The sequence below is a fragment of the Acanthochromis polyacanthus genome, chromosome 14 (genome assembly GCF_021347895.1).
Source record: "Acanthochromis polyacanthus isolate Apoly-LR-REF ecotype Palm Island chromosome 14, KAUST_Apoly_ChrSc, whole genome shotgun sequence".
NCBI classification, from domain to species: domain Eukaryota; kingdom Metazoa; phylum Chordata; class Actinopteri; family Pomacentridae; genus Acanthochromis; species Acanthochromis polyacanthus.
The window spans coordinates 1,987,092-2,013,834 of NC_067126.1; the positions used below are offsets into that span (position 1 = coordinate 1,987,092).

At 41.6% G+C, this 26,743-nt stretch overlaps 2 protein-coding genes and 1 long non-coding RNA gene across 4 annotated transcripts in view; 2 read left to right on the forward strand and 1 right to left on the reverse strand.

Moving 5' to 3' along the window:
* Positions 1 to 719: 719 nt before the first annotated feature.
* coq10b (coenzyme Q10B) lies at positions 720 to 21,674 on the reverse strand. 2 transcript variants are annotated; one of them, XM_051959352.1, is made up of 5 exons: positions 21,518 to 21,674; positions 17,101 to 17,256; positions 14,492 to 14,684; positions 3,335 to 3,436; positions 720 to 3,246 (listed from the first exon to the last, which is right to left on the reverse strand). In XM_051959352.1, exons 1-5 carry the CDS (start codon positions 21,613 to 21,615, stop codon positions 3,079 to 3,081), a joined length of 717 nt encoding a protein of 238 aa, XP_051815312.1. In that variant the 5' UTR covers positions 21,616 to 21,674; the 3' UTR covers positions 720 to 3,078. The 2 variants fall into 2 exon arrangements, with proteins under 2 accessions (XP_051815312.1, XP_051815313.1); XM_051959353.1 differs by lacking the exons at positions 720 to 3,246; positions 3,335 to 3,436 and adding exons at positions 12,025 to 12,421; positions 12,508 to 12,657.
* LOC127537227 (uncharacterized) lies at positions 3,437 to 11,323 on the forward strand. The gene is made up of 14 exons (XR_007946864.1): positions 3,437 to 3,534; positions 3,585 to 3,759; positions 3,835 to 3,884; positions 3,935 to 4,059; positions 4,185 to 4,434; positions 4,810 to 4,934; positions 5,210 to 5,309; positions 5,983 to 6,382; positions 6,808 to 6,882; positions 7,433 to 7,757; positions 9,033 to 9,657; positions 9,783 to 10,407; positions 10,708 to 10,807; positions 11,083 to 11,323. It is a non-coding gene; the product is annotated as an uncharacterized LOC127537227 (long non-coding RNA).
* A 4,581-nt stretch (positions 21,675 to 26,255) lies between the features above and the next one.
* Positions 26,256 to 26,743, forward strand: part of sf3b1 (splicing factor 3b, subunit 1) — a 33,125-nt gene continuing 32,637 nt past the window's right edge. Inside the window, exon 1 of the mRNA XM_051958522.1 lies at positions 26,256 to 26,369. Coding sequence (XP_051814482.1) covers positions 26,342 to 26,369 — 28 coding nt within the window. The 5' untranslated portion in view covers positions 26,256 to 26,341. The remainder of the gene's footprint in view (positions 26,370 to 26,743) is intronic.

Below are 26,743 nucleotides of genomic sequence, written 5' to 3' on the forward strand. Positions count from 1 at the left end.
CTTTCAGTCATAAGTAGAATCATCAGATGGAGTTTCCTAATCATTGTGGAGACATAAATTCTGGATTAAAATCTGAAGTTTATTTTAACCTTTTGGAAACCTTAAGATCCCTCTACAGGGTCCATTGAGCGGCTCTTCTGGAGCTATCACTTGTACATGGTTTTCTTCTCTGATACTTCAAATTTTCAAGTGTTTTTCTGAAACATTTTACCAAATCTGATGATTTTTTAAAAATTCATTTTGGGTTAAAATCTAAACATAATCTGAGCCTTTGTTTGCTCCAGAGATCAGACACCAAGAGGTCCATTTAGTAGCTGTGAAGCTTTCAGTCCCGAGTTTATTCATGAGGAGCTGCAGATGTTTCATGTTTCTGAGCAGAACTCTGGCAGCTGTTGAAAGTTGGTCTTCAAATTGGAAACTTGAGCTTCAACAGATAAACCATGAAATACCAACAGAGACTCTTAGTTTCAGCTTAAGTGTTAAATTATGTTTAAATCTGCTAAAGACATCTGTTTAGCGTTTAAATGTGAAGCTACATTCTGTATTAAAGGCGTTCTTCTGACCTACATCACCACTCTGTCTCTGTAGAGAACACAGGACCATAGAACCTCCAGAGAACAAACTGAACTTGGAGATATTTCCAAACCTCGACTGGAGCTGTCCTCATCGCTCACAGGATGTCGTTATTCCTGGCTGAAGGAAACACTCAAAGACGTCAGTTTGTTTTTTAGAAAAACTATTTTATAAACCATGCAGTCGGTACAACGTTCTGCAGACATTTACACAAACCTTTTCCACGTCCCACAAAACACAAATCCTTTCCCTCACTAGAAGCAGTTTACAGCTGGTATTTTCACTCATCACTTCAGCAGAGACTCCGCCTCCATGCAGACGATGACGGCGTTTATCATTGGTCTGAATGAATAAACTCTGCTTAGAGGCTGTTAAAGTGTGTGCACTCAAACTAAGAAATAAATATGATAAAATGAGTAAAATGTTCCTTTAAAAGTCAAGATAAATAGAGTGGCAGCGGCCAGGAGGCACTCGGTGAAAACAGGAAGGTTTCAGGTCACTGAAGCACCTTCAGGATGACAGATCAGAGTAGAGCTCACATTTATCAGACAGCTGGAACCCAACCAGCTGCTGAGATGTTTCTACTAACAGACGATCTGGACCGGTCTGATGAACATGAGCTCCGGTTTCTGCCAATTTGGGCCCTAAAATCACAAACATTCCAACAGACTTCCTGTAAAATAACACTACAGCTGATATTACAAACGTAGAACATTAAAACACCTCCAGCTGTAGACCTGTAGTCCAGCATGGCTCTCCTGGTAACACTGAGAGGATGTTAGACTCCATGTTCTGGTGTTCTACAGTACAGTTAGTAGGACCATCTGCAGCATTCAGAGCAGGAAACATCAGCTAAATACAGACTCAGCTAGTTTTAGATCAACATGTCGGAACAACCACCTAGCAGGAAGGACGTCTGGAGCTTTTATAGGACAGATTTATTTAGTTTGGAGCTGCTTTATTCACGTGGGTTTGGTTTTTTGAACTATTAAACGTCTTGTTTTACTGTGAACGGATCAACATGCTTCAGGTTAATGTTCAGTCTAGCATTAGCTTGTTTAGGCTAATGTAGCGACTAACACGATCTTATTTACACTAACAGCTAGCGCTAGCAGCAAACATGAGCTAGTTTAGGCTGACATGGCAGCTTATGTTATCTTGTTTATGCTAAAGTAGATGCCAAGTTTTTCTTATGAGGCCATCGCGGTGGCTAGCATTGTTATAAGCTAATGTAGCAGCCAACATTATGTTGTTCAGGTTAATGCAATGATTAGCTTTATTTTGTCCTTGCTAACAAAGCACCTAATGTTAACTTGTTCAGGCTAATTCATAGCTAATGCTACATTGTTTTGGCTGGTGTAAAAGTTAATGTTAGCTTGTTAAGGCTAAAGCCTGGGCTATGCTTTCCACACAAACGTGGAAATGAGACGCCCGGAATCAATGAGAGACAACACGTCTGGCTTTTATACTCCCAACCTACAGGGGGCAGTATACCGCTAACACACATCTACCACTAAACTAGAGAAGAAGTTTGTCATCATTTACACCACTGATCATAAAACTAGCTTACCAGAGCGGCTGAGGTTGATCTGTTTAAATGTTGCAGCTGATTTAATCTGGTTTGGCTAAAGTAGGAAACAATATCATGATGGCGTAGCAGCTAGCCATAGCTAGGTGAGCTAATGTAGTGGCTAACGTGGTGGAGCAGAAACTAGCGTCCTGTTTAGATTAAATCATTGCCATGAAGCTGAGTTTTGTATTGATGATGTTTCAGGAGCTGATTGGTTCTGACTACTTCCTGCTGAGGTCACATCCTGTTAGCGTTCTCTCAAACCTTCCACAGGTTCTGTGGGTTCTCTGCTCACCTTGTTCTCTCTGCTAACACTGTTTTGTTTAAGGTTGTGTTCTGATTCTCTGCTTCCAAACAGGAAGCTGCTTCCCTTTAAACTAGTTTTTAATTCTCCAGAATAAAATCAAATGCTCCAGTCAACAGAAGACATCCTGATCTGGTAGAACCTTCAACATGAGAAGGGATGAGTTTAGGTTCTCTATGAAGATCTGTGTCCTGTTGTCTCAGTGGAACATCTAGATTTAATCCCAAACCCTCAAATGTTCAGTTTCAGTCAGATTTGATAAGAGAAGCAGTGAATCCAGATGGTGGAGAACCTGGAACCAGAAATGTTTCATGAATATTAAACACCTCCAGGTTGAAGTGTCCAGGAGATGATCCAGCAGAAGGTTTGGTTTGTTGGGATGTTCTGTCATTTCTAGAAGGTTCTCTGGTTCCAGGAGGATCTGTGGCCTCTTTGATCAAACCTGAACATGGTAGCTGGAGATAAATGTGGCGGAGAACCGCAGATGTTGCAGACATGTCGTCTGGTTTCAGCCTGAGGTTCTGATGGAGAACCAGAGGAACCAGAGGGTAGAACATGGTGATGGTAGTGAGGAAGGCACTGAACGTGTTAATCTCTTCTCCTTAGTGTCGTTAGCATCGTTAGCTGGTCGCTACGTGTGGTGGACCTCGTGGAACATCAGCTCTCGGGGGATGGCCGTTTCAGCTCCGTGGACCTTGGAGGCCTGGCGCTCAAACGCCGACACCATCTGCTTGACCACCTCGTCAAAGAAGACGTGAGCCAGCTGGGAGTGGAGCAGAGAGCGGAACTCGAAGGAGATCTGAGGAGGACAGAGTGGACAGCTGAAGGAACCGCCTAAAGATCTGTCAGAAGGAAATACAAGCCAAGAGAGAGCAGCTTCTACTCACAGAGAAGTCCACGGTGCAGGTCCGAGGGTAGCCAGGAAGTCCAGGGCTGAACCGCCAGACGGTCTCCAGATGGTTGAAGAGCTTCCCCTCTGAACAGGAAGCCTGAAGGAAACACAACCAGAAGCTCAGAGGATCTCTACATACAGGAAGGTTCTCTACATTTACAGAATGGAACGTTCTCTACATCTACTGAGAGGAAGGTTCTCTACATCTACTGAGAGGAAGGTTCTCCACATCTACTGAGAGGAAGGTTCTCTACATCTACTGAGAGGAAGGTTCTCTACATCTACTGAGAGGAAGGTTCTCTACATCTACTGAGAGGAAGGTTCTCTACATCTACTGAGAGGAAGGTTCTCTACATCTACTGAGAGGAACGTTCTCCACATCTACTGAGAGGAACGTTCTCCACATCTACTGAGAGGAAGGTTCTCTACATCTACTGAGAGGAAGGTTCTCTACATCTACTGAGAGGAAGGTTCTCTACATCTACTGAGAGGAAGGTTCTCCACATCTACTGAGAGGAACGTTCTCCACATCTACTGAGAGGAACGTTCTCTACATCTACAGAGAGGAACGTTCTCTACATCTACTGAGAGGAAGGTTCTCTACATCTACTGAGAGGAACGTTCTCCACATCTACTGAGAGGAAGGTTCTCTACATCTACTGAGAGGAAGGTTCTCTACATCTACTGAGAGGAAGGTTCTCTACATCTACTGAGAGGAGCGTTCTCCACATCTACTGAGAGGAACGTTCTCCACATCTACTGAGAGGAAGGTTCTCTACATCTACTGAGAGGAAGGTTCTCCACATCTACTGAGAGGAACGTTCTCCACATCTACTGAGAGGAAGGTTCTCTACATCTACTGAGAGGAAGGTTCTCCACATCTACTGAGAGGAACGTTCTCTACATCTACTGAGAGGAGCGTTCTCTACATCTACTGAGAGGAGCGTTCTCTACATCTACTGAGAGGAAGGTTCTCCACATCTACTGAGAGGAACGTTCTCCACATCTACTGAGAGGAAGGTTCTCCACATCTACTGAGAGGAACGTTCTCCACATCTACAGAGAGGAACGTTCTCCACATCTACTGAGAGGAAGGTTCTCCACATCTACAGAGAGGAGCGTTCTCTACATCTACTGAGAGGAAGGTTCTCCACATCTACAGAGAGGAACGTTCTCCACATCTACTGAGAGGAAGGTTCTCCACATCTACTGAGAGGAAGGTTCTCCACATCTACTGAGAGGAGCGTTCTCTACATCTACTGAGAGGAAGGTTCTCTACATCTACTGAGAGGAAGGTTCTCTACATCTACTGAGAGGAACATTCTCCACATCTACTGAGAGGAGCGTTCTCTACATCTACTGAGAGGAAGGTTCTCTACATCTACTGAGAGGAAGGTTCTCTACATCTACTGAGAGGAAGGTTCTCTACATCTACTGAGAGGAGCGTTCTCTACATCTACTGAGAGGAAGGTTCTCCACATCTACTGAGAGGAAGGTTCTCTACATCTACTGAGAGGAAGGTTCTCTACATCTACTGAGAGGAGCGTTCTCTACATCTACTGAGAGGAAGGTTCTCCACATCTACTGAGAGGAAGGTTCTCCACATCTACTGAGAGGAACGTTCTCTACATCTACTGAGAGGAAGGTTCTCTACATCTACAGAGAGGAACGTTCTCCACATCTACTGAGAGGAACGTTCTCCACATCTACTGAGAGGAACGTTCTCCACATCTACTGAGAGGAGCGTTCTCTACATCTACTGAGAGGAAGGTTCTCTACATCTACTGAGAGGAGCGTTCTCTACATCTACAGAGAGGAACATTCTCTACATCTACAGAGAGGAACATTCTCTACATCTACAGAGAGGAAGGTTCTCCACATCTACAGAGAGGAAGGTTCTCTACATCTACTGAGAGGAAGGTTCTCTACATCTACTGAGAGGAAGGTTCTCTACATCTACAGAGAGGAAGGTTCTCTACATCTACAGAGAGGAACATTCTCTACATCTACAGAGAGGAACATTCTCTACATCTACTGAGAGGAACGTTCTCTACATCTACTGAGCGGAAGGTTCTCTACATCTACTGAGAGGAAGGTTCTCTACATCTACTGAGGAGCGTTCTCCACATCGACTGAGAGGAACATTCTCCACATCTACAGAGAGGAACGTTCTCTACATCTACTGAGAGGAAGGTTCTCTACATCTACTGAGAGGAGCGTTCTCCACATCTACTGAGAGGAAGGTTCTCTACATCTACTGAGAGGAGCGTTCTCCACATCTACTGAGAGGAAGGTTCTCTACATCTACAGAGAGGAACGTTCTCCACATCTACTGAGAGGAACGTTCTCCACATCTACAGAGAGGAACATTCTCTACATCTACAGAGAGGAACGTTCTCTACATCTACTGAGAGGAAGGTTCTCTACATCTACTGAGAGGAGCGTTCTCCACATCTACTGAGAGGAAGGTTCTCTACATCTACTGAGAGGAGCGTTCTCCACATCTACTGAGAGGAAGGTTCTCTACATCTACTGAGAGGAACGTTCTCCACATCTACTGAGAGGAACGTTCTCCACATCTACAGAGAGGAACATTCTCTACATCTACAGAGAGGAGCGTTCTCTACATCTACTGAGAGGAAGGTTCTCTACATCTACTGAGAGGAGCGTTCTCTACATCTACTGAGAGGAGCGTTCTCTACATCTACTGAGAGGAAGGTTCTCTACATCTACTGAGAGGACCGTTCTCCACATCTACAGAGAGGAACGTTCTCCACATCTACTGAGAGGAAGGTTCTCCACATCTACTGAGAGGAAGGTTCTCTACATCTACTGAGAGGAGCGTTCTCTACATCTACTGAGAGGAGCGTTCTCTACATCTACTGAGAGGAAGGTTCTCTACATCTACTGAGAGGAAGGTTCTCCACATCTACAGAGAGGAACGTTCTCCACATCTACTGAGAGGAAGGTTCTCTACATCTACTGAGAGGAGCGTTCTCTACATCTACTGAGAGGAGCGTTCTCTACATCTACTGAGAGGAAGGTTCTCTACATCTACTGAGAGGACCGTTCTCCACATCTACAGAGAGGAACGTTCTCCACATCTACTGAGAGGAAGGTTCTCTACATCTACAGAGAGGAACATTCTCTACATCTACAGAGAGGAACGTTCTCTACATCTACTGAGAGGAAGGTTCTCTACATCTACTGAGAGGAACGTTCTCCACATCTACTGAGAGGAACGTTCTCCACATCTACAGAGAGGAACATTCTCTACATCTACAGAGAGGAGCGATCTCTACATCTACTGAGAGGAAGGTTCTCTACATCTACTGAGAGGAGCGTTCTCTACATCTACTGAGAGGAAGGTTCTCTACATCTACTGAGAGGACCGTTCTCCACATCTACAGAGAGGAACGTTCTCCACATCTACTGAGAGGAAGGTTCTCCACATCTACTGAGAGGAAGGTTCTCTACATCTACTGAGAGGAAGGTTCTCCACATCTACAGAGAGGAACGTTCTCCACATCTACTGAGAGGAAGGTTCTCTACATCTACTGAGAGGAAGGTTCTCCACATCTACAGAGAGGAACGTTCTCCACATCTACTGAGAGGAAGGTTCTCTACATCTACTGAGAGGAGCGTTCTCTACATCTACTGAGAGGAGCGTTCTCTACATCTACTGAGAGGAAGGTTCTCTACATCTACTGAGAGGACCGTTCTCCACATCTACAGAGAGGAACGTTCTCCACATCTACTGAGAGGAAGGTTCTCTACATCTACTGAGAGGAAGGTTCTTTACATCTACTGAGAGGAACGTTCTCCACATCTACAGAGAGGAACATTCTCTACATCTACTGAGAGGAGCGTTCTCCACATCTACTGAGAGGAAGGTTCTCTACATCTACAGAGAGGAACGTTCTCTACATCTACAGAGAGGAACGTTCTCTACATCTACTGAGAGGAAGGTTCTCCACATCTACTGAGAGGAACGTTCTCCACATCTACTGAGAGGAACGTTCTCCACATCTACAGAGAGGAACATTCTCTACATCTACAGAGAGGAGCGTTCTCTACATCTACTGAGAGGAAGGTTCTCTACATCTACTGAGAGGAGCGTTCTCTACATCTACTGAGAGGAGCGTTCTCTACATCTACTGAGAGGAAGGTTCTCTACATCTACTGAGAGGAAGGTTCTCTACATCTACTGAGAGGAAGGTTCTCTACATCTACTGAGAGGAGCGTTCTCTACATCTACTGAGAGGAAGGTTCTCTACATCTACTGAGAGGACCGTTCTCCACATCTACAGAGAGGAACGTTCTCTACATCTACTGAGAGGAAGGTTCTTTACATCTACTGAGAGGAACGTTCTCCACATCTACAGAGAGGAACATTCTCTACATCTACTGAGAGGAACGTTCTCCACATCTACAGAGAGGAATATTCTCTGCATCTACTGAGAGGAACGTTCTCTACATCTACAGAGAGGAATATTCTCTACATCTACTGAGAGGAACGTTCTCTACATCTACTGAGAGGAGCGTTCTCCACATCTACTGAGAGGAAGGTTCTCTACATCTACTGAGAGGAACGTTCTCTACATCTACTGAGCGGAAGGTTCTCTACATCTACTGAGAGGAAGGTTCTCTACATCTACTGAGAGGAGCGTTCTCCACATCTACTGAGAGGAACATTCTCCACATCTACAGAGAGGAACGTTCTCTACATCTACTGAGAGGAAGGTTCTCTACATCTACTGAGAGGAGCGTTCTCCACATCTACTGAGAGGAAGGTTCTCTACATCTACTGAGAGGAGCGTTCTCCACATCTACTGAGAGGAAGGTTCTCTACATCTACAGAGAGGAACATTCTCTACATCTACAGAGAGGAACGTTCTCTACATCTACTGAGAGGAAGGTTCTCTACATCTACTAAGAGGAAGGTTCTCTACATCTACTAAGAGGAACGTTCTCCACATCTACAGAGAGGAACGTTCTCTACATCTACAGAGAGGAGCGTTCTCTACATCTACTGAGAGGAAGGTTCTCTACATCTACTGAGAGGAGCGTTCTCTACATCTACTGAGAGGAGCGTTCTCTACATCTACTGAGAGGAGCGTTCTCTACATCTACTGAGAGGAAGGTTCTCCACATCTACTGAGAGGACCGTTCTCTACATCTACAGAGAGGAACGTTCTCTACATCTACAGAGAGGAACGTTCTCTACATCTACAGAGAGGAACGTTCTCTACATCTACTGAGAGGAAGGTTCTTTACATCTACTGAGAGGAACGTTCTCCACATCTACAGAGAGGAAGGTTCTCCACATCTACAGAGAGGAATATTCTCTACATCTACAGAGAGGAGCGTTCTCTACATCTACAGAGAGGAGCGTTCTCTACATCTACTGAGAGGAAGGTTCTCTACATCTACTGAGAGGAGCGTTCTCTACATCTACTGAGAGGAGCGTTCTCTACATCTACTGAGAGGAGCGTTCTCTACATCTACTGAGAGGAAGGTTCTCCACATCTACTGAGAGGACCGTTCTCTACATCTACAGAGAGGAACGTTCTCTACATCTACAGAGAGGAACGTTCTCTACATCTACAGAGAGGAACGTTCTCTACATCTACTGAGAGGAAGGTTCTTTACATCTACTGAGAGGAACGTTCTCCACATCTACAGAGAGGAAGGTTCTCCACATCTACAGAGAGGAACATTCTCTGCATCTACTGAGAGGAACGTTCTCTACATCTACAGAGAGGAACGTTCTCTACATCTACTGAGAGGAACGTTCTCTACATCTACTGAGAGGAACGTTCTCCACATCTACTGAGAGGAAGGTTCTCTACATCTACTGAGAGGAAGGTTCTCCACATCTACAGAGAGGAACGTTCTCCACATCTACTGAGAGGAAGGTTCTCTACATCTACTGAGAGGAGCGTTCTCTACATCTACTGAGAGGAGCGTTCTCTACATCTACTGAGAGGAAGGTTCTCTACATCTACTGAGAGGACCGTTCTCCACATCTACAGAGAGGAACGTTCTCCACATCTACTGAGAGGAAGGTTCTCTACATCTACTGAGAGGAAGGTTCTTTACATCTACTGAGAGGAACGTTCTCCACATCTACTGAGAGGAACATTCTCTACATCTACTGAGAGGAGCGTTCTCCACATCTACTGAGAGGAAGGTTCTCTACATCTACAGAGAGGAACGTTCTCTACATCTACAGAGAGGAACGTTCTCTACATCTACTGAGAGGAAGGTTCTCCACATCTACTGAGAGGAACGTTCTCCACATCTACTGAGAGGAACGTTCTCCACATCTACAGAGAGGAACATTCTCTACATCTACTGAGAGGAGCGTTCTCTACATCTACTGAGAGGAAGGTTCTCTACATCTACTGAGAGGAAGGTTCTCTACATCTACTGAGAGGAAGGTTCTCTACATCTACTGAGAGGAGCGTTCTCTACATCTACTGAGAGGAAGGTTCTCTACATCTACTGAGAGGACCGTTCTCCACATCTACAGAGAGGAACGTTCTCTACATCTACTGAGAGGAAGGTTCTTTACATCTACTGAGAGGAACGTTCTCCACATCTACAGAGAGGAACATTCTCTACATCTACTGAGAGGAACGTTCTCCACATCTACAGAGAGGAATATTCTCTGCATCTACTGAGAGGAACGTTCTCTACATCTACAGAGAGGAACATTCTCTACATCTACTGAGAGGAACGTTCTCTACATCTACTGAGAGGAGCGTTCTCCACATCTACTGAGAGGAAGGTTCTCTACATCTACTGAGAGGAACGTTCTCTACATCTACTGAGCGGAAGGTTCTCTACATCTACTGAGAGGAAGGTTCTCTACATCTACTGAGAGGAGCGTTCTCCACATCTACTGAGAGGAACATTCTCCACATCTACAGAGAGGAACGTTCTCTACATCTACTGAGAGGAAGGTTCTCTACATCTACTGAGAGGAGCGTTCTCCACATCTACTGAGAGGAAGGTTCTCTACATCTACTGAGAGGAGCGTTCTCCACATCTACTGAGAGGAAGGTTCTCTACATCTACAGAGAGGAACATTCTCTACATCTACAGAGAGGAACATTCTCTACATCTACTGAGAGGAACGTTCTCTACATCTACTGAGAGGAGCGTTCTCCACATCTACTGAGAGGAAGGTTCTCTACATCTACTGAGAGGAACGTTCTCTACATCTACTGAGCGGAAGGTTCTCTACATCTACTGAGAGGAAGGTTCTCTACATCTACTGAGAGGAGCGTTCTCCACATCTACTGAGAGGAACATTCTCCACATCTACAGAGAGGAACGTTCTCTACATCTACTGAGAGGAAGGTTCTCTACATCTACTGAGAGGAGCGTTCTCCACATCTACTGAGAGGAAGGTTCTCTACATCTACTGAGAGGAGCGTTCTCCACATCTACTGAGAGGAAGGTTCTCTACATCTACAGAGAGGAGCGTTCTCTACATCTACAGAGAGGAACATTCTCTACATCTACTGAGAGGAACGTTCTCTACATCTACAGAGAGGAACATTCTCTACATCTACAGAGAGGAACATTCTCTACATCTACTGAGAGGAACGTTCTCTACATCTACTGAGAGGAGCGTTCTCCACATCTACTGAGAGGAAGGTTCTCTACATCTACAGAGAGGAGCGTTCTCTACATCTACAGAGAGGAACATTCTCCACATCTACTGAGAGGAAGGTTCTCTACATCTACAGAGAGGAACATTCTCTACATCTACAGAGAGGAACATTCTCTACATCTACTGAGAGGAACGTTCTCCACATCTACAGAGAGGAAGGTTCTCCACATCTACAGAGAGGAATATTCTCTGCATCTACTGAGAGGAACGTTCTCTACATCTACAGAGAGGAACATTCTCTACATCTACTGAGAGGAACGTTCTCTACATCTACTGAGAGGAGCGTTCTCCACATCTACTGAGAGGAAGGTTCTCTACATCTACTGAGAGGAGCGTTCTCTACATCTACTGAGAGGAGCGTTCTCTACATCTACTGAGAGGAGCGTTCTCTACATCTACTGAGAGGAGCGTTCTCTACATCTACAGAGAGGACCGTTCTCTACATCTACAGAGAGGAACATTCTCTACATCTACAGAGAGGAACGTTCTCTACATCTACAGAGAGGAACGTTCTCTACATCTACTGAGAGGAAGGTTCTTTACATCTACAGAGAGGAACATTCTCTACATCTACTGAGAGGAACGTTCTCCACATCTACAGAGAGGAATATTCTCTGCATCTACTGAGAGGAACGTTCTCTACATCTACAGAGAGGAACATTCTCTACATCTACTGAGAGGAACGTTCTCTACATCTACTGAGAGGAGCGTTCTCCACATCTACTGAGAGGAAGGTTCTCTACATCTACTGAGAGGAGCGTTCTCTACATCTACAGAGAGGAACGTTCTCTACATCTACTGAGAGGAGCGTTCTCCACATCTACTGAGAGGAAGGTTCTCCACATCTACTGAGAGGAAGGTTCTCTACATCTACTGAGAGGAAGGTTCTCTACATCTACTGAGAGGAGCGTTCTCCACATCTACTGAGAGGAGCGTTCTCCACATCTACTGAGAGGAAGGTTCTCCACATCTACTGAGAGGAAGGTTCTCCACATCTACTGAGAGGAAGGTTCTCTACAGCCGTGGCCAAAAGTTTTGAGAATCACACAAATATTAATCTTCATAAAGTCTACTGCCTCATTTTTTATGATGGTAATTTGCATGCGCTCCAGAATGTTATGAAGAGTGATCAGATGAATTGCAATTAATTGCAAAGTCCCTCTTTGCCATGAAAATGAACTTCATCCCCCCAAAAACATTTTCAATGCATTTCAGTCCTGCCACAGAAGGACCAGCTGACATCATGTCAGTGATTCTCTCGATAACACAGCTGAGTGTGCTGATGAGGACGAGGTGGAGATCACTTTGTCATGCTGACTGAGTTAGAATAACAGACTGGAAGCTTTAGAAGAGGGTGGTGCTTGAAATAATTGTCCTTCCTCTGCTAACCATAGTTACCTGCAAGGAAACACGTGCAGCCATCATTGCTTTGTACAGGCAAGGATACTGCTGATGCTAAGACTGCACCTAAATCAACCATTTACCGGATCATCAAGAACTTCAAGAAGTTCAATTGTTGTGAAGAAAGTCCAGCAAACACCAGGACCATCTCCTAAAGCTGATTCAGCTGCTGGATCGAGGCACCACCAGTGCAGAGCTTGCTCAGGAATGGCAGCAGGCAGGTGTGAGAACATCTGCATGAACAGTGAGGCAAAGACTTTTGGAGGATGGCCTGACTGAAGGCCAGACCTTAATCTGATGAGAACTTGTGGTCAATCCTCAAGAGGCGTGTGGACAAACAAAAACCCACAAATTCTGACAAACTCCAAGCATTGATTATGCAAGAACGGGCTACCATCAGTCAGGATGTGGCCCAGAAGTTAATTGACAGCATGCCAGAGTGAACTGCAGAGGCCTTGAAAAAGAAGAGTCAACATTGCAAATTTTGACTCTTTGCATAAACTGACTGTAATTGTCAATAAAAGCCTTATGAAATGCTTGTAATCGTACTTCAGTATATTACAGTAACATCTGACAAAAAGATCTAAAAACCCTGAAGCAGCAAACTTTGTAAAAACCAATACCAGTGTAATTCTTAAAGCTTTGGCCATGGCTGTACGTCTACTATCAGGTGTCACTATTCTACCAAGGACCACAGTGGACTGTCTGTCTGCTGGAAAGGGAAACACTACATCGTTCTTTTGTTGTTTTTGTTTTAGACTGCTTTGTCTGTTTTTGTCGTTTTGTGTTTTGCTTTATTCGTTGTTTTGTGTTTTTGTCTCACTTGCGTTGTTTGTCTACTTTTTTGGTCATTTTGTTTCTTACTTTTGTTTTTTGTTGTCTCGTTTGTATCTCGTCTTAGCTATTTGTATCTTCTCGCTTATGTAACTTTTCCATTGAATTCTTTGTCTCTTTGTTTTGTGTCATTTGACTTGTCATTTGTCTCATGTTGTTTTTGTTTAGTTTCTCATTTTTGTCATTTTGTTTCCATTTTGTCTTGCGTATGTTGTCTATTTGTTTTGTCATGTTTTTCCTCGCCTTTGTCATTTTTTGTCTTGTTTTTGTTACTATAACTTTTTAAAGATGTTTTATCTCGTTTTGTTTCGTGACGCATGTCTTTTGTAATATTTTTGACTTGTTTTTGTCGTTTTGTGTTTTTTTTGTCTCACCTGTGTTGTGTGTATTGTTTGGTTCTTTTGTTTCACGCTATTGTCACTTTTTGTCTCTTTTTGTTTGTTTCGTGCCATTTGTCTAATTTTTGTCATTCTGTCTCATTTTTGTTGTTTTTTGCTGACTTGTTCGTTTGTTTTCGTCATTTTGTTCGTTCCTTTTTTTGCTTTATTCATTTTGTGTATTGTTTTTTTGTCTCGCCTGTGTTGTGTGTATTTTTTGGTTTTGTTTCTCGCTGTTGTCACTTTTTGTCTGATTTTGTCTCTTTTTTGTTTTGTTTCGTGCCATTTGTCTAATTTTTGTCATTCTGTCTCATTTTTGTTGTTTTTTGCTGACTTGTTCGTTTGTTTTCGTCATTTTGTTCGTTCCTTTTTTTGCTTTATTCATTTTGTGTATTGTTTTTTTTGTCTCGCCTGTGTTGTGTGTATTTTTTGGTTGTTTTGTTTCTCGCTGTTGTCATTTTTGTCTGGTTTGTTTAGTTTCTGTCCATTTTTTGTCTGTTTTTTTGCTTTGTTTCATGTCACGAGTCTCATTTTTGTAATATTTAGTCTTGTTTTTGTGGTTCTGATCCTCCAGTAAACCCTCTGTGGTTCAGTTCCAGGTGACTAAATGTTGTGTTCCTTTGTAGACACTCTGTGATCTGGAAGTTGTAATGTGGAAATGATAAACTGAGGATGAAATAGAATTTATTTTCTTCATAAATTTCAGGTTGTTCCTGATGTTTAGTAAAAAGATAACTCCTTAAATGTGAACATGAGGAACCACCAGGAGTTGTGGTTTTATTGGTTCTCCTGGCGATCAGACTGGACTAATGGTCCATTCAGTGTCTCCTGGTCTGTAGCTGGATGCAGTTCCTACCTTGACCATGTGGGGGCGCACCGTGGTGACCAGGGAGGTGTAGTTCTCCACCACTGGGGGGAAGCCCACGGTCAGCTTGGCCTTGCAGAATCCAGCTCTTCTGAAGACCACGTCAGACTTCTTACACCAGGGAACGAAGAGCCGGTAGTTCTCCACGCTGGCCACCACGTCATAGATCTCCTGCATGGAATACCTGAGGACAGGGGGACAGGTGGGGGACAGGTGGACAGGGGGACAGGTGGGGGACTGGTCAGACTGGGACTGGAACCCTTTAGTGGGTCAGAGCTGAACCAGGACGAGACCCTGACCCAGATAGTCTGCAGTGAGGAGCAGTAACCGTGGAGAATGAGGTTATGTAAGTTCAGGCCTCACTGAGGGCAAATATCTGCCCCTCTGGAGGCTATTAATACAGCAGGTTTAGTGATTATGACCCTGAGGAGGACATGGAGTACAGCAGAGACGTCATTACAGCTTATTATGGTCTGCAGAGGCTCAGCATCAGACCATTAACGACTGCATGGGTTCAGACATTTGTTCTAGTTTATCTTCTTTATTTATGGTTTCAGGAGACAAACGCTTCCTCCTGTTAACTGGGATCACTGGTTCATGTCTGGGTCATTTAGCAGCATTATCTGCTCCTTAAAGGTGGAGATCTTCTGCTTTCTTTCCTCCTCTGTGACTCTAAACCAGACATTTGATCCACATTTTTCTCCATGTCCTGCTATCTTACAGGCTGATCAGCTAATAAATATAAACGATGAACCTAATTGTTAGTTTCAGCCTTAAAGGTGAATATTTTCTGCTTTCTTTCCTCCTCTAAGCTGAAGATATTTGGTTTGTTGGTGAGTCTTCATTAAAACTTGCTGATAAAAACCCAACAGAAGTCAGAAAACTGATCCGGAACCAGTTTACCAGAGTTACACACATTTATCAGACGTTATCTTAGAAAATGCTTTAAAAAATGACCAAAATTATGTAAATTATTAGAGAAAGAAGCTGTAAAAACAGCATAAATGATCAGGTTTTATGCTTTCAGATGATCCTAACACTGATCCTGTGTGATGTAGAGTTTGATCAGCAAAAATAACCAAATCTGACATTAAAAGGACATTTCATCACATTTACTCGATACAGAAACTAGAAATGTCTGAATTCTGTGGGTTCAGCTCCTTAAAGGTGAATATTTTCTGCTTTCTTTTTTCCTCTGAGTCTAAACTGCAGATCTGGGGACCAAACCAGATGTTTGTTCTTTGGGAAATGAGGACATTTTTCACTGTTTGTGATCAGTCAGTGAGAAAGTAATAAAGAACAGTGAACAGTTAATGGTTACTGCTGATTTGGTCCATGTAGAAGACAGTTCTCCAGCTGTTCTGTCCAGAGGAACAGGTTTTCCTGCTGCTGACCGTTAAGGACTGCTTTGTTCTTCCAGTCGGTGTTAATCTGGTTAGTCATAAGAAGCTGTCAATGATTAATGAGTCAACAAAGCCCAGACTGTGGTGGAGGACGTCACAGCGTTCTAGAGACTTTAAAGTAAAACATTTATCGTCATTTAGGACCAATAACAGCAGCAGAACCTCCCATTAATGTTCTGTAGATTCAGTCCAACTTATAAAGAGTGAAATCAGAGCGTGGAAGAACGTAGGTCTGATTTCTGTTTGTATGTTATCGTTGCAGCAGGTAGGAGTCAATGGAAAAGTTCCTGTGAAGTGTGCAGACGGTGAACCAAAGTCAGAAGGATGTGTGGATCTTACATAACGTTCAGAAGATCACGATAAGCTGAACTTTACCATTAATGCTGATTCATTCTGAGTGTCAGACTAAAGGAAAAAGCAGAAAATATTCACCTTTAAGGAGCTGAACCCGCAGAATTTAGACTTTTCTATTTTCTTTATTGAGTAAATGTGATGAAATGTCCTTTTAATCTCAGATTTGGTTATTTTTGCTGATCAAACTCTACATCACACAGGATCAGTGTTAGGATCATCTGAAAGCATAAAACCTGATCATTTTTCTGTCTTTACAGTTTCTGGCTCTAATCATTTACATAATTTTGTTTATTTTTTAAATCATTTCTCTTTGATAACTCCTCTTTTAAACTGATAAATGTGTGCAGCTCTGCTTAATGTGGATTCTTCTGGTTCTGGATCAGTTTTCTGACTTCATCAGCAGGTTTTAGTGAAGATTCACCAACAAACAGAGATGCTCAGCTTAGAGGAGGAAAGAAAGCAGAAAATATTCCCCTTTAAGATGCTGATAAAGCTGATAAATGACCCTAACTACGTAACAGGACGGCTGCAGGATGAAACTACTGCTGAACAGTTAGAAAGGTCCTTATTCTGAAAGAAAATCAGTTTTAAATGAACTTTTCAACAGTAGATGTACGTCTCTGTGGATAACAGAGTCTGTTAGATGAAACAGTAGAACTGTAGAGAAGAAATCAGTAAATTTGACCTGAAAGTCTTGTTGGAGAGTGGAGGAGCTACAGTCACCTCCAGATGGTAGCCGTGAAGGCTAACTGTAGCTCGTCCACTCTCCACCACGTTCCAGGCGGATCAGACAGGAAGTGGAGCAGTGAGGCTCCGTCTGATTGGACGCTGAGGTGAACCCACCCGATGATGCGTCTCTCTGAGTACTCCTTCCTCTTGGAGAAGGAGTCGGCCAGGTTGAAGAAGCTCCGAGCCGGGAGCACCACGGACCGAGCCGACCCGACGGCACCGATCAGAGGACGAGCCCGGGTCATCAGGATCCCGCAGGACGACAGGTACCTGGAGACAGACCGACCAATCAGAGACCACCAGAGAGCACCTGTCTGTCCTCAGGCTGCTGGGAAACAGGAACGTCATCACTACAGCCAGGATTTCAAAATAAAGTAAAAAACCAGCAGAAATTTGCGTTCCACTTGAACTACGACGTTTTACACATTTTAATTAAAATTCTTTCTTTTGTGAAATCAAAAGTAAACAGAACATCTGACGATGATTATTGTTGTCGGTTTGGATCAGTTATAAGTCGTTCTTTGCTCATTTTGGTCGTTGTGGAGCATTTTTTTTGTCATTTGGGATAATTTTTGTTTACTTTCAGACACACTTCTGTCTCGTCTGGAACATTTTTGATATTTTGATGAGTTGATTTGTTCAGGTTTGTTCACTGAAGACAGCTTAACATCATTTTGGACACATCTGGAGTCTTTTCCGTCTGGTCATTTTTGACAAATTCTGGGTCATTTTTGTAAAAACTTAATTTTCTTTTTAGACACGTTTTTGTTTGTGGAGTTTTTTGCTCATTTTGATTGTTGTTAGAGCTTTTTTTGTCATTTGGGAAAAGTTTTGTTTAATTCTAGACACATTTTTGTCTCAAATTAGACACGTTTACGTTCACTGTGGACATGTTTCAAGTTATTTTGAGCTGTTCTTTCCTATTTTGGACAAATTTTTGCCATTTTGGGAAAATTTTGCATCTTTTTAATCATATTTTTTGTTATTTTGGGTCAGTTAAGAGTAATTTTTTGCAAATTTTGATTGTTGTGGAGCAATTATTTTGTCATTTAAGTTTTGTTTAATTTTAGACCTGTTTTTGTCTCAAATTGGACAAGTTTATTATTTTGGATACGTTTTATGTTGTTCTGCAGAAATCTGTGTCACTGTGGATACATTTTCAGCCGTTCTTTTTCTATTTTGGACACGTTTTTGTCATTTTGGATGAAGTTATTTTTTACAGATTTTGGTCATTGTGGAGTGATTTTTGTAGTTTGGGATAAGTTTTGCCTCATTTTCGAAACATTTTGAGTCTTGTAAGTGGTGTTTGGTCTTTTGGGTCATTTCTGATGCTGTCCAGTGAGGTGTTTGTCACTAACAGAGACGTCTAAGGTTCTGGCAGCAGGAATTAAAACGTCCACAGCGAGTTAGCAGCAGCGCTAACCTTGACAGCATGCTATAGCCGACAGATAATGACTGGTGCTGCCAGAATGCTGAGCAGCTCCCACTAAGATATATGTAATCCTCTTCATAACAAACTGGATCCACATGAAGCTGCCGCTAAGCATCCGCTAACAAACTGAGAACACGGAGACTTCCTGCAGCGTCTGCAGCTGTTATGAGGAGCAGGAAACTTCCAGCACCTGCCAACGTGTTTGTCTTTCAGATAAATCAGACTCCGATACGAGGTCAAGGACGGCAGCTTCATTAGAGCTCTGAACGTACGGCAGCTTCGCTAGAGCTCTGAACGTACGGCAGCTTCGCTAGAGATCTGAACGTACGGCAGCTTCGCTAGAGCTCTGAACGTACGGCAGCTTCGCTAGAGCTCTGAACGTACGGCAGCTTCGTTAGAGCTCTGAACGTACGGCAGCTTCGTTAGAGCTCTGAACGTACGGCAGCTTCGTTAGAGCTCTGAACGTACGGCAGCTTCGTTAGAGCTCTGAACGTACGGCAGCTTCGGTAGAGCTCTGAACGTACGGCAGCTTCGGTAGAGCTCTGAACGTACGGCAGCTTCGGTAGAGCTCTGAACGTACGGCAGCTTCGGTAGAGCTCTGAACGTACGGCAGCTTCGGTAGAGCTCTGAACGTACGGCAGCTTCGGTAGAGCTCTGAACGTACGGCAGCTTCGGTAGAGCTCTGAACGTACGGCAGCTTCGGTAGAGCTCTGAACGTAACGGCAGCTTCGGTAGAGCTCTGAACGTACGGCAGCTTCGCTAGAGATCTGAACGTACGGCAGCTTTGCTAGAGCTCTGAACGTACGGCAGCTTCGGTAGAGCTCTGAACGTACGGCAGCTTCGTTAGAGCTCTGAACGTACGGCAGCTTCGGTAGAGCTCTGAACGTACGGCAGCTTCGTTAGAGCTCTGAATGTACGGCAGCTTCGTTAGAGCTCTGAATGCTCCTCCATGTCTTTATACTGTACTTTCTGCTGTAGCCTGGAGGAAGAAGCTCAGAATGAGGTTAGTAATGCAGGTTTGGTAACTGATCAGGAATGCAGTGACTCACTGCTCCAGAACACATCACACCTACAACTTTTACCGATTATTCATGTTTTATTTCTATGATTTACTACTTTTAATACACTTTTGTAACTTTATTGTTTTATTTCTATGATTTTATAACTTTTAATGCACTTCTATTGCTTAATTATGTTTTGTTTCTGTGATTTTACGATTTGTAATGCACTTTTATTGTTTATTTATGTTTAACTTCTATGATTTTATGTTTATGTTTATTCATTTGGATCCCCATTAGCGACAGCATAAGCTGCAGCTATTCTTCCTGGGGTCCTAAAAAATTACAATGACATGTCTACTTTAATGTAATTTTATGATTTATTTCTCTAAACATCGACTTTTACATCACTTCCACAATTAATATTAGTTTATCTGTGTGCTGACTGTATTTCTTTAGCATTCTAAAGCACCGTGACTCTCCTAGTAGAATAGAATAGAATAGAATAGAATAGAAAGCCTTTACTGTCATTAGTCCTCAAAGAGCAAAGTACTTCTAGCTCTTGTTTAACATTTTATTGTATTTTCTAATGTCGCATTATTGCGTCCTCTAGTAAAGAATCTTTTTAACTCTCTTATTATCATATAAAAACACTTCAAACATTTTAAACCTGCATTAGATGAACAGTAGGTGTAAAGTGGCCTGTTGTTTGAGTCGTACACGTCTTTACCTGCTGTACCAGTAGAACTGGAACGTAACATTTACTGCACTTATGTACAGTTTTTGGTGATTTTCAGCTGCTCCTCTACAGTTTGGAAGTAAATACTGTACATTTTACTGTGTTTCTGTGCAGGATTAACACATAAATGACTGTGTATTACTCATATTAATTAACTATTAAAATATCGGCCAATACTTTGAAATTAATTTGATCTCATTTATTTTTTAAAGGTTTCTGAATTCTCTAATCACAGCCTCTCTTACAGGATTATTTTCTGCTTTCTTTTCTCCTCTGTGACTTTAAACTGAAGAGCTCTGGGTTGAGGTCAAAACACTGATCAATTAATTATGAAAATACGCAATAAATCAATCAGCAATAATCACTAGCTGCAGCTCTAATAATACTGTAATTAATTCATATATCTGGTACTGGTGTACTGCTGGATTAGCTGTGTGGATTTCTCACTACTTTTCTACATCAACAAACATTTTTATTCTTTATTTCTGAACTAATCAATAATAGATAACATAATAAACACATTATTAACCCTGTAAAACTCACTGTTGCAAAAAAACATCAGTTTTATTTGTTTTTATTAATATCAATCACATATATGTAAAACTTTACTCATTTTTAAATTATATATGATAATTTCATGATTATCAATTTTTTTCTTTATTTGATTTTTTGGTTTATATTTTATATATTTTGTTATACATACATACATATATATATATATATATATATATATATATATATATATGTATGTATGTATAGACACACACACACACACTATGAGTAGCAGTAGTTTTTTTAATTCTCATTTTTTTCTATATTTGGGTTTCTATATAATATTCTATTATTTTTTACTCATTTTTTTCTATATTTGCATGTATGTATATGTATATATTTTTGTTTTATTTATTTTTAGCTCATTTTTGGGGGTCTTACAGGGTCAAACAGCTATTACTGAGGGTCAAATCAGATTATTGATTATCAGCAGATTAACAGGTTACCCAGCAGGATGTGGTTATTAAATACGTAATACTGAATGTGTACTTTTACTTTTGGCTGTGCATTCTGCAGTACTTCTGACGGTATTTACTTGTAGTAGTACTACTACTCAGGTACCGCTACTTCTATTCCAGTACTTGACCTGATTTTTAAGCTTTATCAGAGTTTCCTGACAGACTAAAAGAGAGTTCCAGACTTCAGGTACAGTTTGTAGTTTTTATCTCCGACATTTTACCTCCATCAGATGAGCCGGAACTACAACAGAAGTAACTTCGGTAACTACTCGGACCAGCTGCTGTTTGAGTTAAATCTGTTCTTCTTCTCCTCTGTCAGGTTTAGAGGACATGTAAAACAGTAACCGTGTACCTGACGGTGCTCCTGCCCGTTGTGTCCCGGCTGGCGGAGGTCGGTAACCCTCTGAAACATTCCACTACTCTCCGCAGGCTCCGGCCACCTCTCGCCATCTTCCCTTCTTCTGCTTCTTTTCCGATCCGACACTGGCATCAATACTCCTACTGTAGCCCCGCCCCCACAGCACGCACCTCGCCTGCGACTGGATGACCCACAGGCGCCGAGCATTTTCATTGGTCGGAGCAGCCGTTCGTCATCGAGCAGCGCTGACGTAGGGAAAAGTCACGAGTTGCCGTGTCAGGTTACAGTTACACTCCGACCGGTTCAGTTCACCGAGCTCTAATCTGCGCAGTCCGTCACTCATAACCTTCAAATATCGTCTTTCCGGCTTCTCTGCTGCTGTTCTGGCAAAATAACAAACAAAAGCAACCAGTCAGGCCCGTTAATGAAGCTGTTGGAGTTGGTGGAAAGTAACTGAGTACTTTTACTCAAGTACTTTACTGTGTTTGCCACAAGTTATACCAGAGGACTGCATTAATCCCTGGAGGAAAATAAGTTGTTACTGCAGCTGGATGTTCAATAAAGACATAAACAATAAGACAACACAGAAGATCAGGGTATGAAGTGAAGGTTAAATTAAAAAAATGCCAAAAAAAATGTAGAGGAAAATCAACAGAATATACAAAAGTGACTATTCTGAAGCATTTTTGCACTGGCTTTAAGTTATTTTGGACTTTTTGTGTAGTTGTGGCACAATTTGAGTCATTTTGAACAATATTTGTGTAATTAAGTTATTTTCATCAATTTCTGCCCAATTGGACACATTTGAAGTAATTTTGGACAGATTTATGGTCACTTCAGACTGTTTTTTTTTTTGTCATTTTGGACCGTTTTTGTGTAATTGTGACACAAATTGAGTCATTTTCAACAAAATTTGTGTAATTTGAACAGATTTTAAGCAATTTTTCAACAATTTATACCCAACTGGACAAAATTAAATTCATTTTTGACTGATTTTAGGTCATTTTTAGGTCATTTTGAACTTTTTTGGGGATTTTGGACTGTTTTTGTGTAGTCATGACACAATTTTAGTCCTTTTGAACAATATTTGCATAATTTAAACTGATTTTTGGTTATTTTTAGACAATTTTTGCCCAATTGGACACATTTTAAGTCATTTTTAACTATTTTTGTGTTACTTTAATTGATCTGAAGTAATGTCGGACAGGTTATGGATTGATGTGTGGCAAGTACAGTGAGACAAAGTTTTATTTTTTGATATTCTGACAAAGAATATTCTGCTGATATTAATCCATTTGGACTACTTTGGAGTCGTTTTGCACAAGTTCTAGGTTATTTCTGAGCCGTTTTTGTATTGTTTTGGACAAATTTTAGTCATTTTGGACAATATTTGTGTAATTTTTACTGATTTTAAGCTATTTTAGACCATTTCTGGCCAACTGGACAAACCTGAAGTCAAAAAGTAAACATAAATGCCATGAGTAGGATCAGATGAGTTTACAGATTAAATGAATGACAGCTTAAAATAAGACCATGTTTTCTGACATTTTATGTGAAATGAAATGTTTTTTATTCGGCTCATTTAAAACAACTATTGTTGCACTAAACTACTTTTGAGGAAATAAGAATGTGATTGACGTTATGAATTAATTTAACAAGTTGTTTAGATTCTACAGTGTTTTTTGTGATATGATTTACCGAAAGTATTTTACAGCAGATACGGAAAGTATTCTGACCCCTTGAAATTTTTCACTCTCTGTCATTGCAGCCATTTGCCAAAATCAAAAAAGTTCATTTTATTTCTCATTAATGTACACTCAGCACCCCATCTTGACAGAAAAAACAGAAATGCAGAAATTTCTGCAAATGTATTAAAAAAGAAAAACTGAAATATCACATGGTCAGAAGTATTCAGACCCTGTGCTCAGTATTGAGTAGAAGCACCTTTTCAGCTCGTACAGCCATGAGTCTTCTTGGGAATGACGCAACAAGTTTTTCACACCTGGATTTGGGGATCCTCTGACATTCTTCCTTGCAGATCCTCTCCAGTTCTGTCAGGTTGGATGGTGAACGTTGGTGGACAGACATTTTGAGGTCTCTCCAGAGATGCTCAATTGGGTTTAGGTCAGGGCTCTGGCTGGGCCAGTCAAGAACGGTCACAGAGTTGTTGTGAAGCCACTCCTTTGTTATTTTAGCTGTGTGCTTAGGGTCATTGTCCTGTTGAAAGGTGAACCTTCGGCCCAGTCTGAGGTCCTGAGCACTCTGGAAGAGGTTTTCCTCCAGGATATCTCTGTACTTGGCCGCATTCATCCTTCCTTCAATTGCAACCAGTCGTCCTGTCCCTGCAGCTGAAAAACACCCCCCCCCCCCCCACAACATGATGCTCCCACCACCATGTTTCACTGTAGGGATTGTATTGGGCAGGTGATGAGCAGTGCCTGCTTTTCTCCACACATACCGCTTAGAATTAACACCAAAAAGTTCAATCTTGGTCTCATCAGACCAGAGAATCTTATTTCTCATAGTCTGGGAGTCCTTCATGTGTTTTTTCTAACTCTATGCGGGCTTTCATGTGTCTTGCACTGAGGAGAGGCTTCCGTCAGGCCACTCTGCCATAAAGCCCCGACTGGTGGAGGGCTGCAGTGATAGTTGACTTTGTGGAACTTTCTCCTATCTCCTGACTGCATCTCTGGAGCTCAGCCACAGTGATCTTTGGGTTCTTCTTTACCTCTCTCAGCAAGGCTCTTCTCCCACCATTGCTCAGTTTGGCTGGATGGCCAGGTCTAGGAAGAGTTGTGGTCGTCCCAAACTTCTTCCATTTGAGGATTATGGAGGCCACTGTGCTCTGAGGAACCTTGAGTGCTGCAGAAATTCTTTTGTAACCTTGTCCAGATCTGTGTCTTGCCACAATTCTGTCTCTGAGCTCCTTGGGCAGTTCCTTCCACCTCATGATTCTCATTTGCTCTGACATGCACTGTGAGCTGTAAGGTCTTATATAGACAGGTGTGTGCCTTTCCTAATCAAGTCCAATCAGTTTAATTAAACACAGCTGGACTCCAATAAAGAAGCAGAACCATCTGGAGGAGGATCAGAAGAAATGGACAGCATGTGAGTTATGAATGTCGCTGCAAAGGCTCTGAATACTTCTGACCATGTCATATTTCAGTTTTTCCTTTTTTAATACATTTGCAAAAATTTCTACATTTCTGTTTTTTCTGTCAAGATGGGGTGCTGAGTGTACATTAATGAGAAATAAAATGAACTTTTTTGATTTTGGCAAATGACTGCAATGACACAGAGTGAAACATTTCAAGGGGTCTGAATATATATATATATATATATATATTGCAGAGAAACTTCTGATGTCCACATTTCCAACATTTTTGGGATTTTTTTAATTTAGTGGAAAAAAGAAATGTTTAAAAAAGTTTCTTAAGAACATTCACATAAAAATCAACCAAAATCCAGTGAAATTTGCAGTATTTTGGTTGATTTGTTCTTAAAGAAAATATTACAAATTTTACTGCTATATACGTAATCACTTTAGATATTTTTAGGATTTTTTTGGAAGATATTTACTCATTTAAAAAAAAATCAAATTTTCTTGTCATTTTTTTTAAACTTCAAAGGGAAAATTTTCAGGAATTATTGGAATTTTCTTCCTGAAGGTTTTGCAAATTTTCTAAAATTTGGGGAAGTTTTTTTTTTTTGCTGAATTTTTTAATTTTTTCAGACAAGGAAACAATATTTTTTGGTACCCGTAAATGAAGACGACAACAGGACTGTTAATCATGTTTATATCCGAGCAGCATCTCTGGTACACATCACACTTCTAGGATGGACTGTTCTCATACGTTTCCACCAAATGTGGTGAAAGTGGAATGATGTGGAGTGTGATGATGTAGATGCAGCATGAACAGAACAGAACTGAATAGAATGTGCTTTGTTGTCATTATACAGTGTATAACAAGATTGGAGAGCATGAATGTCTGAGGATAAACCAGAATACTGGCTGACCAGACGAAGAGGAAGATTCCAGCAGGAGAACATCCAGAGAACACAGAGGACAGACATGCTTCCTGACCTGAATCCAACTGAAGGTCTTTGGGAGTTTAAAATAGAAAGGTAAAGCAGCAACAATAGCATGAAGAATGTGAGAACAGATGTTTGGTTTCCTCTGGTTATGTCAAGTATTGAATGATCTCACTAGTGAAAGGTGGACCGACACATTTCCTGTTGGACCTGTATTATTAAATAGTTTTTGTTGTTCGTCTCCTGTTTTTATTGTTTTGTTTCTCACTTGTGTCGTTTCGTGTCTTTCTGTCTTGCTTGTGTTGTTTGTCTATTGTTTTTGACATTCCATTTTCGCTTTTGTCATTTACTGTCACGTTTGTGTCATTTGTGTAATTTTTTATCTCTTTTTTTGTCGTTTGTCCATTTTTTAGTGCTTTGTAACTTTTTTGTAATTTTTTTGTCTTGCGTTGTTTTCGTCGTATCGTTTGTCTGATTTTTTTCATTTTTTTGTCTCATTTTTGTATTATTTTGTATTATTAAATAGTAGATAGTTTTTGATATAACATCAGTGCTAAAGTCCTTCTGTTTCACTTACAGAAGATGGAATAACTTCATGATGATATAATTTAGAATTGTTAACATTAATCTGCTGTCACACTGTACAGAACTAGTCCTGATTTTACTGCATTTTGTTTAGAAGTTGCTCCACTGATCATTAGAAAGCGAACAGCTGGTCTGAGATCAGGCCGGAAAAGACGGACGTGACGTCACTTCCAGTTTCAGTCTCGAACAAGCACCACCAAAATGGCGAAGATCGCCAAAACCCACGAAGGTAAATTTCTACAAAAAATAGCTTAATCATCTAGTATTTCACCGTGTTCTTTGCCTCATTGTGTGTAGAAATGCTGTAGTACATGTTGTAGTGTTGGCAGCGCCGTGATTAGATGTAGTTTTTTTGTTATTAAGGCGGTAAACGGCCGGCCTGCTACGACGCAACGCGGACGCTTTACATAATGGCGCCGGTTGCTGGCCAGCTTCATGGACTTGACGAGATTTCTAAATTCAGCAACAGATGCTCTCAAACTAATGAAATGTTCGAACAAAAAGCTCTTGTATGTGTTTTTGTTGTGCAACTGTTTGTAGTCTTTCATAGTTTTCTTCCGTTTCACTGACAATACTTCAAGTGGCTAGCCTAGTTAGCATTAG